The sequence below is a fragment of the Mus musculus genome, chromosome 15 (genome assembly GCF_000001635.26).
Source record: "Mus musculus strain C57BL/6J chromosome 15, GRCm38.p6 C57BL/6J".
Taxonomy (NCBI): domain Eukaryota; kingdom Metazoa; phylum Chordata; class Mammalia; order Rodentia; family Muridae; genus Mus; species Mus musculus.
Genome location: NC_000081.6, coordinates 76,187,324 through 76,200,335, shown reverse-complemented (window position 1 = coordinate 76,200,335; position 13,012 = coordinate 76,187,324). Strand labels below are relative to the sequence as shown.

Below are 13,012 nucleotides of genomic sequence, written 5' to 3'. Positions count from 1 at the left end.
CACATTGGACCTTGGGGCTTGTGAGGAGCCCACCCGCCTTTCAGTGTGGTGGGGTCAGTGTGGTGGGGTCAACTGCAGGTAGGGCAATGAGGGACTGGGCATTGACATCTGTCCACCCTCTGTGCTTGGTGGCTGTTCCCAGAGGGCACCCTTGGAGGTAGACTGAGCATTCAGGCCTCCTCCTGATGTGGACAGGGAGTGCTGGTTAGGCTCAACTTGGGAAGGAGGACCCGTGTGGAGTCTGCCCAGGCTAGGATGGGGGGCTGAGGCTTGGGGGGGAAGAGCTACAGGCCCCTCCTCCTGGCGGGTGTGGCTGTGGGTAGGCAAGGGTTAAGGCTCCAGTTAACCTTGAGCGTCGGTGGCTCTGCGTAGAGACAGCTGAGCTGGGCCCTGTAGGGAGTGTGGGTGGGGAGCGGCCAAGAGCCACGAGAGGGAGGAGGCGGGGAGGAGGCTGGGTAAGAAGAGCACAGTTGGTGCGGAGGGGACTGTACACTGTCCCCCGGCTGGGTGCAGATGGTACAGTAGGGCTGTCTCTGAAGGCAGGGCAGCAGGAGCCAGAGTGGACTCTGGTTCCGGGGCACCCCCTTGGCTCACCCTCCATGTAGGGAGGTGCTGTCGGACTTCGCAGCAGCTGGTCCCTGGTGAGGACGGCTCTGCCCATTCTGTGCGGCAGCCATGGAGCCGTCGGGCAGCCTGTTTCCCTCCCTGGTAGTCGTGGGTCATGTTGTCACTCTGGCTGCCGTATGGCACTGGCGTAAGGGGCATCGGCAGGCAAAGGATGAGCAAGGTAAGCACCCTTGCCTCTGCCACTGTCATGGGCCACCGCCCCTGACAGGAGACTGGGGCGGGGCAGGGGTGGAGGGTCCGCCTTCCTCCCGCCCCTTGCCTTCCCGAGCCCTCCTCTTCCTGTTCGAGGGTGAAATACCAGTGTTTGTGAAAGCCGTTGTCTCCCTTGTGCCTACTCTGCATTGAAGACCCTGCCACTTCTTGGGGTGTGCTGGGGGTAGAACTTTGTGGCTGGTTAGCCTGCATCAGGTCCTGGGTAGGCGAATGGAAAGAGGTGGGGTGGGCACAGGTGGATAGAAGGCACAGGCCTATGGGAATGCCTACCTTCTAAAGAAAAGCCTTTCTCTTGCCACAGCAGTGAGAAACTAGAGTGGCAGGTTCACAGACTGATCTGGGCAGGGCCACAAAGCCTGCCTAGTGACCTCCCTGCCCACAGTGAGTGTAGGCTGTGTCGCACAAAGGAAGTTTGTCTGAGTGTCCTCCAACATGGCATATCAGAGTCAGTCGTGGGGCAAGAAGTTAGGCTATGTTCTGCCCTCGCCTCAAAGTCACCAGCCCTTGGGCTGTAGTCCGAGGAGGCCATGCTCACCGCAGGATGGGGTGGGGCTGTAGTGAATGGGGCCTGGGACAGTCCCTGGGGATTGGGCAGTTCTGCACCAGGGCTTCTGGCCAGCGGGACTGCCCTCATGAGATGCACCTCAGGCCCGGACTGATGGGAGTGTGTTTGTGGCCTAGTGCCCCCTAGCGGGCCTGCCAGGACTTAACGTCCAGCAGATGATCGCCGGGACGCGGGTTTTCCAGGCGTGGCTCTAGGTTTCCCAGAAGCCGGTGAGTCAGCTGCAGTCCGTGGCATCCAGCAGAATGCACAGGCCTAAAGCTTCCCCTCGGACATGTTTCTCGTTTGGTACCAAGACGCCCTGGGCTCAATTTAGTTTCCTGTCACCACGTGAGGGAAAGAACTCCCTGTGTCCCCTTTTGGTTCGCTAGGTGTCCTGCAGTGCCAGGTGTGGGCGTGGTCGCCCGCAATTCTGTACTCTGCCCATTGCCTCAGCTGATCTAGCTCCTTGGGGCGGGTGACCCTTGCATATCCTCCTGGGAGTGGCACTCCCACAGATACCAGTCTTAGAGTTATCCCGAGCGTGGGAGGAACCCCGGAAAACTCCGATCCCTGGACAGTTCCCAGACCCTTTTGGCCTAGAGGGCACCTGCATCCCCCGTTCCCTCGAGTTCCCGCGAGCTAGTTTGCTCCCGATGGGCTGGGGCGCGGCTTCCTGGCCCACACTGGGCGGGGCGCTTGCTGCAGGGGCAGGTTCTCCGGGTCTGGGTATTGCGTCCGATGGGCGGGGGCGAACGTGGAAGCCAGGGCCTTCAGCCTTCAACACAAGCACGGCTTTCGTGTCGTCTGCGAGCAGCCCAGGGCACTCGGGGCTCCTGGCAATGGCAGGGACGTGGGCGGCGAAGGGAGTCTTCACTTCGCAGAGGGAGGTCCTGCTGGAGCGTCCCTGCTGGCTGGATGGGGGCTGCGAGCAGGTCCGCAGGGGCTACCTCTACGGGCAACTCTGTTGTGTAGGTGGGTGCGGCCGCTCAGGTTGGTGGGCAGGCCTTGAGCTTGTGATGGGGTGTTGCTTGGCCCAGGTACAGCCCCGCCTCCAAGCTCCGGAAACACCTGGGGAGGAAGACAGAGTTGTCTTGCTCAGGGATAGGTTTTCCTCCGGAGGGGGGTGGGGGGTGGGGATGGTAAGTGGGCGGGCCAGAGGATTTTCCGGGCTTAGTGCTTTAGCTAAGAGGACGATCCCAGAGAGGTTCAGGCGTTGAGGGTGGGGCTCTGGACCCTCCCACTTGTGCTGTACCTGACGCCTTCAAGGTTCTCTCCCAGAGAGAGACAGCGATAGAGACAGATAGAGGAAAGAGAGAGAGAGTGTATGTTGAGCAGGGAAAAACATTCCTTAGGGGACCATAATCACAATCACGTCCTTTTTTCAGGGAGACTGACATAGCCGAGGGTCAGCTGCTTTCTACAGATGTACAATACACTATCGGGGTGGGGACTGGCCAGTGGCACGGGGTAAGGCGGAGTTGGAGAGATGAGGGCAAGCACATTCAGGGGAAGGAATGCTAGGGGAGGTGGAAATCCCGAACTGTGAGTCCACTTCCCACACTGCATCCTTGGAACATGAGAGTGGCAAAGACGAAGGTGCTGGAAAGTAATTTGGCTGGAGTCTGAGTTAGGGTCCACGTGTGTCTTTGATGTCAGATCCTGTCTCCCCACATTCTAGTGGTTTCTTGGGTTTCTGTGCTCAACTGCTGGCCCATTTCCAGAGCCTGTGCCCTCAGCAGAGTGACAGCTCGCATCAGAAGTGCAGGCACTGTTGGTGCACCTGCACCCTCCAAAGGGTTTGCTTCCTGGTGAGGAGGTTGCTGGCCTAGTCTTTGAGAAGCTCCCAGAACACTGACCAGTGTAGAGTCAGATTTGAGGTTCTAAAGGCATCTGGAGTGAGAGGAGTCACCTCTGGTAGGTTTCAGTGGTTGTTGGACCAAAGGGAAAGAGCTAGGTGGTCTTGTGTTGGAGGCTGAGGAGAACCCTTGGTGACACCTGGGCTTCATGCTCTCAGACTTATTCAGTCACTCACTCCTGCTCTGCCCAACAGGGTTTTGGTGCCCTCTTGTGGCCAATAGGGAAGCAACAAGGGCAGCATAGGGCAAACTTTTCCTGGAATAGAGAGGCCTTAGCCTCTGGGAAGGGGGGTTGTTCCTCAGCAGTGCACAGCTGGATCACATCAGTGCCTCTGCTGGAAAATTCTTGTGGTCTGGGTGGTACATTTTTTCCAAGAGTGGGTCGGGTTGGTTGGGTAGTTCCAGATGCTGGCCCTAGGTGGCTCCACTTTCTGACCACAGGGAGTCAGAGAGGCTATAAGTAGACACGTTAGATGTTAGTAGAGTTAGACAGGTGTAGTCCCAGAGGCCCCTGCCCTTTGCTCAGGTCCTCCACGTTTACAACCTGTAACAGCTGCTATCTGCCAGCCCTACCCTGCTGCAGACATCCCCATCCTGCCTCAAAGTACAGCTTCCTTTCGAGTGAGTCACAGCACCCAGGCCCCCTCCCCAGTCTGATTCACTGGCTGTGCCCCCATCCGGGTGCTCCTTGCTGCCCCTGCAACCCTTTCTCCACCCAGCTGGGGAGGTGGCCCTGCAGCTTGGGCTGGGCTGCCCTGCTGGGATGAGTCACCACTGAGCTATGAGCTGTTCTTGCCTGAGGTGAGCTTTGCCTGGCTGGGCTGGCTTGTGCTGGACTGTGGGAGATCCTGTGGGAGATCCTGCCAAACCCAGGAGGTCCTTCAGCAGGGCCTGCTACAAAAGCCTAGCAGTTGTAGGGACTACTGGGTAGGGCACAATGCCTGTTTGGTGCAGGAGGTATGATTTAGGGGAGCTTCAAGAAGAGAGGCAGCTGGTCCCCACCCCTAGGACTTTACTGTACAGTCACTCTGCTAGGAGGGATCTAGGCCTTCTGTATCTACACTCTAACACCCCTGTGTGGTAGGGGACCTCTGCTCATTAAGTGTGATGTAAGATCCCTCTGGGTGGCCATGGGGATAGTATGTGTTCCCTTGTGATCCTGGGGCCAGCCCCCTCCCCCATCGCTATACCCAGGTTCTACTGCTGTGGGTAGGGTGGGTGAGGAAACCCGGGTTTCCTGTTTCTGGTGGGCTGAGGGTGTGGCCATGGGGGAGGGGCTGCCTTCCTCCTTTCCCGCAGGGACACTCCCCTCTGGGGGGCGGGCAAGGCGGGGTAAAGCTTGTTGGGTGGGACGGCCTTGCAAGGAGCACAGGCAAGGGAGTGGCCACAAGAACTTCAGTCTGAGCTGAGCCTCTGCTGAGTTACAAGTTACTGTCCAGAGCGGCGGGCCGGCAGCCTCCAGCAGCCTGTGTACCACCGCACGCACGAGGCTGCCTAGACTAGACGGAGCCCAGCACCTGAGAACTGAGGGACAGGGTGACCAAGGGGCGGGGCAGCACCATGTCTCAGCACCGGCTCCGTGTGCCCGAGCCGGAAGGCCTGGGTAGCAAGAGAACCAGCTCAGAGGACAACCTCTACCTGGCTGTGCTCAGAGCCTCCGAGGGCAAGAAAGGTAGCTGGCATTTCTTCTGGGCAGGGCCTTGGTGACAGGAAGAGTCCTTCCTGTATCAGGAAGTCTTGGCACGGAGTGGGGTGGGGCCCTGTTAGAAGGGTATGGATTTCAGGGACAGGCTCCAAGATGGGGGCCAGTGACCCATGCCCAATACTGATTGGCCCTTGAGCCTTAAGCCAGGGTATCTAGGGCTCTCTGTGTCTCTGGGAAGGCCGGCTACCCTGTCAGGGAGGCTTGACTTACCCTCCAAAAGCCTTGCTGGCCCCAGCCCTACCATGCTCTTGCTCAGCCTGGGACGCAGCATGTGGGGTGGGGCAGGCTGGGACTTGTATGCTATGGGCTCTGTACAGTGGCTCTAGATCTCCTGCCTTAGAAACAACGGAGGTTTTGAACAGCAGCACCCTGCTGGGCCTGGCTAGACCTGGGCTCCTTGGTCTCTGGTGTCTGTGTGGGGAGGCTTCTTGGTGGACCCCCCTCTTTCTGATCAGGGAAAGGCCAGGAATTTGGCCTTGTCAGGTAAGGTTTGGTATAACAGGCCACTATGTCTGCACGTCTGGCGGCCTCTCTAGGTTTTTCCTAGGCTGTAGCTAAACTGGTTTTGTCTCCTCCAGATGAACGAGACCGTGTGCAGAAGAAAACTTTCACCAAGTGGGTCAACAAACACCTTATCAAGGTTAGTGGTGCCTGCTTATGAGTTGGGAGGCTCCCCAGCCCACGTCCCCCTGCTCCCGGGTGTGAGTCCTAAGCTCCCCTTTCATCTCCGAAACCTGTTATTTTCTGTCCTTTCCTCCCACGCTTACTCCTGTCTCTTTCTTCCTCTTCTTTCTGGTCTCTCATGGCTCTGCTGTAGCACTGGAGGGCAGAGGTAGGTGCCTGCATGGGCCGGGGGTGTGCTCCATGGCCCTGCTTCTCCATGCCCACAGCAGCGCCCCGTGCCCAAGTGCCCCTGGGGATCCTCATCTGTGCCCATCTTGCTTCCCTCTATTTCCACAGGCTCAGAGGCACATCAGTGACCTGTACGAAGACCTCCGTGATGGCCACAACCTCATCTCCCTGCTGGAAGTCCTCTCAGGAGACAGCCTGGTATGTGTGTCTGTCTCTGCCTGCCTGCCTTCCTTCCTTCCTTCCTTCCTTCCTTCCTTCCTTCCTTCCTTCCTTCCTTGAGGCCTTCCCCTTCGACCCACTCAGTGTCCAGCTCCGTCTCTCACCTTCTCCAGCCTTAACTGCTCCTTCCTGGCCAAGGCTTTGGCATCATAGCCTAAGGCCGGGCCAGGCCTGTTGGTGGCCATGACCCCCGCTGTTCTCCTGCACTTGAGCTCTAACACAGTAACCTCACGCTCTGCTCTGCTTTGGTTTCTCTGCTGCTTGGACTCTGAATCTTGACCTCTGCCCTTTACCCTTTGCCCTGCTCTGGCTGAGCAGCCGAGGGAGCGGGACGTAATCAGGAGTGTGCGCCTGGTGAGTGGTTGTGCCTGCCGACATGGCAGCACCTGGGCTTCCCAAGACCGTGGAGCCCACCCAACTCACCTGGGGATTGCGGCCAGTCCAGCCTGGCCCACATCTGGCTTGTGGGCAGGCAGATGGCTGTGTGTCCAGCTGCCTGCTGTCCTTCATGCTGCCTACCTGGGGCTGGGCCAGAGACTCACCAGAAGCTGCAGTGGGTACCACTGAGGACCCCACCCCCAACCCCCAGGGCCACTGCCCACTGCCTGTGGCTTCCTGGCTATTGTCTCTCCCCCACTCCCTTCCTTCCTTCCCACAGGCAGGGTTGCTGGCTTTCAGAGCCTGCCCCTGGGCTGGTGGTCATCCAGCTACAGAGGGGGAACCTGGGATCATGAAGGGGCTGTGGATGCACTAGAGGAGACCCTTGGTTTAGCTGACCCTGCTGTTCTGGGGGTTGCCCCGTGGTCCCTAACTGAGCCTTGCCTCCTCCTAGCCCCGCGAGAAAGGGAGGATGCGCTTCCACAAGCTGCAGAATGTGCAGATTGCCCTGGACTATCTCCGACATCGCCAGGTACATAAGGCTGTTTTACCGGCCCCAGGCTCCGGGTCACTAGCCCTGGCTACCTCCCGGAATGTTGGGTTGTTAAACGGAGCCATTTGTTCTCAGGTGAAGTTAGTGAACATCAGAAATGATGACATTGCTGACGGCAACCCCAAGCTGACCCTCGGCCTCATCTGGACAATCATCCTGCACTTCCAGGTAGGTGGCTCTCCTGCTCCCGTCTGCCTTCGCCTAGGGATTTGGTGGCCCCCACAGCGGGATGGTTGGCCCTGTTTCTGGCTAGGGTGTGGCCTGGGAGGTGGTGTTCTTTAGTTTTCCTGCCAGCCACAGCCTAGGCTAGCAAGTTTTGTAGCTCTAGGGCGTAATTCTCTCTCCAAGACCTGCCTATCCTGTGCCCTCAGGCCCTAGCTGGATAGGGCCAAGAGAGCCTCCTTGCAGAGGAATGCACTTTCTGCCTAGGGAAGTTTCTGGAGCTGCAGGGATGCCCCAGTGACTCATCCATTGCCTGTGCTAGCCTCACAGGAAGCCACAAATCTAAGATCTTGGGCCTAAAAGCCAGACTGACATGGTAGCTGAGTCACGTGGGCTGGCAGACCAACAGACAAAAAGCTGGTAGACCCAGTGCTGCCTGCAACTAGAGGGGGGCTTTAACCTGCCCCTTCACCCCAAGAGCTGGACCAACTTTTAAGGGCCTGTAGCTACTCTTCTTGTGTCTGTTGCCCATCTTCTGGGTTACATGTTAGTCTCTGGGGGCTCAAGGGTACATTCCAGCCTCCCACAGCTAAGGGGTTCCCTGAGCACCAATTATTTGACAGTAGAAGTTAGGGACTCTGCTGTCTTCTGTGGAAGCTACCGCCTAGAGTAGCCTGGTCTTGAGGTAAATGTGGTAGGCCTTAGCCACAGCAACGCCAGTGTGCCCCAGGTGGCCTGGGAGCCCTGGTATTACAGTGGCATCTTGAGCTGCTCTGCTTTAAGGAGCTAGTCAAGGCATCTGGTGGCTGGGTGGTTGGATGGTCAGGCAGGCCAGGTGGCCACAGCTAAGCTCCCGCCTTTGTCTGCTTTGTGTGGCAGATCTCAGACATTCAGGTGAGCGGACAGTCGGAGGACATGACAGCAAAGGAGAAGCTGCTGCTGTGGTCACAGCGTATGGTAGAGGGCTACCAAGGCCTGCGCTGTGACAACTTCACCACCAGTTGGCGCGATGGCCGTCTCTTCAATGCTATCATCCACCGGCACAAGTATGTTCCTGTGGCATGGAGGAAGGCTGGAGGTTGGGCGACTTCAACCCGGTGACTTCCAAACAAGTCAGGGCAGAGGGAGCAGGAGGAGTATCCGGATGTTGGAACCTGATGCCCGCAGGGTGTACTGAATGCCAGCAGCTTCCTCTGGGAGGTGCCTAGAGCAGGGCCCTGCCTGTCTCCTGCAAGGCCCTTCAGAAGCACCTCTGTCCTTCCGGCCTGGTCATGCCCACACAGATCCTCAGAAGAAGCCTGATGGGCAGGGAGACTATAGGAGCCCAAGCTGATGCTGTCTAACCTGTGCCCTGCTCCTGTGCTGATGCCCACCATAGGCTCTGTGGGCCCCCGTTGCTGGGTGTGGTAGTGCGTGCCTTTAACCCTAGTGCTCCAGAGGCAGACACAGAGGCAGGTGGTTCAGTGAGTCTAGTCTACACAGGAGTTATAGTCAGCCAGGGTTACAAAGAAGACCCTGCCTCAAAACCACAACAACCCCCCAACCCAAAACAAAAATCAACTCCCTCAGGGCAGGATTGGAGATGTTAGGGAAGTAAGAGGGTATGGGCTCTGTTTGCTAGGATGTACGAAGGAACGTTTATGTAGCCCTGCTCAGTGGGTGTCTCTGTTATCATCCCAACTTGTCCACAGGCCCATGCTCATAGATATGAATAAAGTGTATCGACAGACCAACCTGGAGAACCTAGACCAGGCATTCTCGGTGGCAGAGCGGGACCTGGGAGTTACACGGCTCCTGGACCCAGAAGGTACGATCCGCTGGCTTTCCCCATCTTCACCCTTGCTGCCTGGACCCCACTGAGCCAACCTCTCCCTGCAGATGTGGACGTCCCTCAGCCTGATGAAAAGTCCATCATCACCTATGTTTCATCCCTGTACGATGCTATGCCCCGCGTGCCTGGTGCACAGGACGGAGTGAGGGCCAATGTAAGTGGGTGGACGGGTGCCCTTGACGGGTGTCCCTGACTGACGGTGCATAGTGTACTAGATCCCGAGACCCTGAAGGTTGCTCACTCAGGCCTTTGCTCCTAGGAGCTGCAGCTTCGTTGGCAGGAGTACCGGGAGCTTGTGTTGCTGCTGCTGCAATGGATCCGGCACCACACCGCTGCTTTTGAGGAGCGCAAGTTCCCCTCCAGCTTTGAAGAGATTGAGGTAGGCCTGCCTACTTGGGCTGGCATCCTTGGATTGTCTTGGTGTAGCTGCTGACACCCCTTGCCTCTACAGATCCTATGGTGCCAGTTTTTGAAGTTCAAGGAGACAGAACTTCCTGCCAAGGAGGCAGACAAAAACCGGTCCAAAGTTATCTACCAGTCTTTGGAGGTAAAGTGAGGTGCTTCTAAGGGGAGTGAGTGGGGTGTCTTCTGGTTTGGGGACAGCTGGGGGGTATGAGGGTCATGTATTCCCTAGGTAGATAAATCGAGACGTCTGAGCCCCAGAATTCAATGCCTCTGTAGTATGGCTTGCTCTTGCCTATCCCTAGTGCTTAGGAGCCAAAGTTATGCCAGGTTGTGGAGAAGCTGAGGGGCACAGCATCCAGGATTCCCTGTGTCCAGTTTAGGCCTGAGCTTGCCCCTCTTCACAGGGGGCAGTACAAGCGGGCCAGCTCAAGATTCCCCCTGGCTACCACCCACTAGATGTGGAGAAGGAGTGGGGCAAGCTGCATGTGGCCATCCTGGAGCGGGAGAAGCAACTGCGAAGCGAGTTTGAGAGGTGGGCCATGTGGAGGGTGGCAGGCGGTGCGGGAGACAGCGGGCGGGTGGGGCCCTGTGGTGGCAGGGGAACCACCCTAGGGTGAGTCACTGCCTGAGGAGGAAACCCCCCCACACCCGACCAAGCTTCGGTGTTTGGGGCCAGCGGGACAGTACGCCCGAGGCAGGCTGAGAGGCCAGAGCAGAGGGGAGCTCCTCTGACGCTGCAGTGTGGGGGGCCCCTGAGTGACTCCCTGTGGGGCTCTGCCGTGATCTGGTCCATAGGCTGGAGTGTCTTCAGCGCATTGTGAGCAAGCTACAGATGGAGGCTGGGCTGTGTGAGGAGCAGCTGAACCAGGCGGACGCCCTACTGCAGTCGGTGAGGGAGAGAAGAGAGGCGGGGCAAGGGGTAGGGTGGGCACCCCTCCAGGCCTGAGGGAGGTAGGAGGAGCATCGGGCTGCTTACTCTGCAGCCAGGGTTGTGGCCTGCTGGGCTACAGGCCCAGGGTGTGGCACTAGGGCGGGAAAACCGGGCCCTTTTGGTCTGCTGCCAACCCTGACCTCCTTTTGTGAGCAGAACTGGCCTCTGGCCACCAGGCAGGACTGTCTGCCTCCCTGCTTCATTCCAGCGTGGCCCTCATCCCCTCCTTCCTCAGAGAGTAGGGAGTAGGGAGACCCCAGCCTCATGGCTAGATGAGGGCTTTGGGGTCCATAAGGCACAGGGCTGTGTGAGCCTGGGTGGGAGAAGTTATGTGGTAGGTGATGGAGCTTGAGGCACAGAGTCTCCTGTGAACAAAGCTGGGACAGTCTCTGTCCTTGGACCTAGTGGGAATCTTTTGAACAGGATCCTGAGTCCCGGGAGAACTGATACAGATTAGTCTAGAAGCGTGCTAGGAAGATGTGTGGGCTCACTGGGAGGGAAAGGAGTGAATGAGAATCCAAGGCTGTGAGCCACACGGGACCTTGATTTTTAGGCTGGGGGAAGGGGTGAAGGGGCAGCGTTGGTTGAGAACCCTAGGCAGTGAGTAGGAGAGTTAGCCAGGCCAAGTCACTCAGGACGGTCTTGCAGGATATTCGGCTGCTGGCCTCAGGCAAGGTGGCTCAGCGAGCTGGGGAAGTCGAGAGAGACCTGGACAAGGCTGATGGTATGATCCGGCTGTTGTTCAATGATGTGCAGACCCTTAAAGATGGGCGGCATCCACAGGGTGAACAGATGTACCGGAGGTATGTACCTTACCTGGGAAGGCTGGGTTAGGAGGTCTGAGACCCGCCTGACCTCCCAACTCCTGTGCTTCCTCAGGGTGTATCGTCTGCATGAGCGCCTGGTAGCCATCCGCACTGAGTACAACCTCCGGCTGAAGGCAGGAGTGGGTGCCCCTGTGACCCAGGTGACCCTGCAGAGTACACAGAGGCGCCCAGAGCTAGAGGACTCCACACTGCGCTACCTGCAAGACCTGCTGGCCTGGGTAGAGGAGAACCAGCGTCGAATAGACAGTGCTGAGTGGGGCGTGGACTTGCCCAGTGTGGAGGCCCAGCTGGGCAGCCACCGAGGCATGCATCAGTCTATAGAGGAATTTCGGGCCAAGATCGAGCGGGCTCGGAATGATGAGGTAAGCGGTATGCCTGAGGGAGGCAGTGGCTGTGCGCTAGGCCCAGGCCACTGCAGACCTGACTACCCACTGATCTCTCCTGCAGAGCCAGCTCTCCCCTGCCACCCGGGGTGCCTACCGGGACTGCCTAGGTCGCCTAGACCTGCAGTATGCAAAGCTGCTGGTGAGTGGGGACTGCAAGCGGCTAGGAGGGGCTGGGAGGGGTAGGCAGCCGCAGTCACTGACTAATTCTTTCCTCCTTAAAGAACTCCTCCAAGGCCCGCCTCCGGTCCCTGGAGAGCTTGCACGGGTTTGTGGCGGCAGCTACCAAGGAGCTGATGTGGCTGAATGAGAAAGAAGAGGAGGAAGTGGGCTTTGATTGGAGTGACCGCAATACCAACATGGCAGCCAAGAAAGAAAGTTACTCGGTAAGGCAGCGTTTCCTCCTTAGGATGTCCTCCCTCTCCCTTCCCACTCACACCCACCCATACTGTTCCCCAAGGCTGGGAGTCCCTTGAGTTCAGCCCCAGGGCTCTGAGAAGATGGGCCTGGGACTTGGACGGCATGGGCAGTGTCCCTGAGACTGTCCCTGAGACTCTCCTCCCTTCTGTCAGGCCCTGATGCGAGAACTGGAAATGAAGGAAAAGAAAATCAAGGAGATCCAGAACACAGGGGACAGGCTGCTGCGGGAAGACCATCCTGCCCGGCCCACGGTGGAGGTGGGGGCACAGCGGCAGGGAGCCCTAGGAGCACCTGTGGGGGTAGGGCTATGGGACTGATGGCTGGGAGTGGGTTCTAAGGCCCGTGCTGTCCACAGTCCTTCCAGGCTGCCTTGCAGACACAGTGGAGCTGGATGCTGCAGCTGTGTTGCTGCATTGAAGCACACTTGAAAGAGAATACAGCCTACTTCCAGGTAAGGACCAGAGCCTCTCTTCTTCTTCTGGTGCAGCTCTCGTGCCTGAAAGGGTCCTCATAGCACCTGACAGATGTCCGGCCTTGGTTCACCATCCTCCTAGGGGTAGGGCTGGGGGAGTTCCACTACCTCTTCCCTCCGGTCTGGCTTCTGCTCAGACAGCTGGCCTAGGGTTTGGACTCTGCCACCCCTAGATGACCCCTCCTCCCATCCTAGTTCTTCTCAGATGTTCGGGAGGCGGAGGAACAGTTGCAGAAGCTACAGGAGACGTTACGCAGGAAGTACAGCTGTGACCGCACCATCACCGTCACCAGGCTCGAGGATCTGCTGCAGGATGCCCAGGTGAGCAGCTGTGAACAAGGCACAGAGGGACGGACTAGACTGGACATGGGCTGCGAGGGTGTCTGAGGATGGGATGGAAGGCCAGCAGGGTGAGAGACACATGGGGGTGCATGTCGTGTGTATGTAACGAACAGAAAAGCTGGTGACAGGTGCCCCTCTGGTGGGCTGGGAAGAGCCTCGCCCAGCCTGAATGGAGGTGTCAGCTGGGATCACCAGCCCTGTGGTGAATAGGCACTGACTTTATGGCCTGATGATTGGAGCAGGTGGAGCTGCAGGGCTGTGAAGGGCAGCTGGATGTGCCCATATATGCTGG

The 13,012-nt window shown here is 58.2% G+C and overlaps 1 protein-coding gene across 15 annotated transcripts in view; it reads left to right on the top strand.

Annotated features, from left to right (window-relative positions):
- Plec (plectin) overlaps positions 1-13,012 on the top strand; it is a 60,405-nt gene that overhangs the window by 31,043 nt on the left and 16,350 nt on the right. For 7 of the 15 annotated variants that reach the window (NM_011117.2, NM_201385.2, NM_201386.2 and 4 more), the window contains exons 2-19: positions 5,524-5,585; positions 5,906-5,995; positions 6,849-6,926; positions 7,023-7,115; positions 7,989-8,155; positions 8,801-8,916; positions 8,988-9,094; positions 9,200-9,319; positions 9,392-9,487; positions 9,750-9,877; positions 10,141-10,234; positions 10,925-11,079; positions 11,156-11,465; positions 11,551-11,628; positions 11,711-11,872; positions 12,059-12,163; positions 12,262-12,357; positions 12,574-12,699. In NM_011117.2, the coding sequence (NP_035247.2) occupies positions 5,524-5,585; positions 5,906-5,995; positions 6,849-6,926; positions 7,023-7,115; positions 7,989-8,155; positions 8,801-8,916; positions 8,988-9,094; positions 9,200-9,319; positions 9,392-9,487; positions 9,750-9,877; positions 10,141-10,234; positions 10,925-11,079; positions 11,156-11,465; positions 11,551-11,628; positions 11,711-11,872; positions 12,059-12,163; positions 12,262-12,357; positions 12,574-12,699 (2,183 nt within the window). Of the gene's footprint in view, positions 1-500; positions 788-929; positions 1,043-2,126; positions 2,357-4,625; positions 4,913-5,523; positions 5,586-5,762; positions 5,778-5,905; positions 5,996-6,334; positions 6,371-6,848; positions 6,927-7,022; positions 7,116-7,988; positions 8,156-8,800; positions 8,917-8,987; positions 9,095-9,199; positions 9,320-9,391; positions 9,488-9,749; positions 9,878-10,140; positions 10,235-10,924; positions 11,080-11,155; positions 11,466-11,550; positions 11,629-11,710; positions 11,873-12,058; positions 12,164-12,261; positions 12,358-12,573; positions 12,700-13,012 lie in introns of those variants that run through there. The other 8 variants (NM_001163542.1, NM_001164203.1, NM_001163549.1 and 5 more) reach the window with 7 other exon arrangements.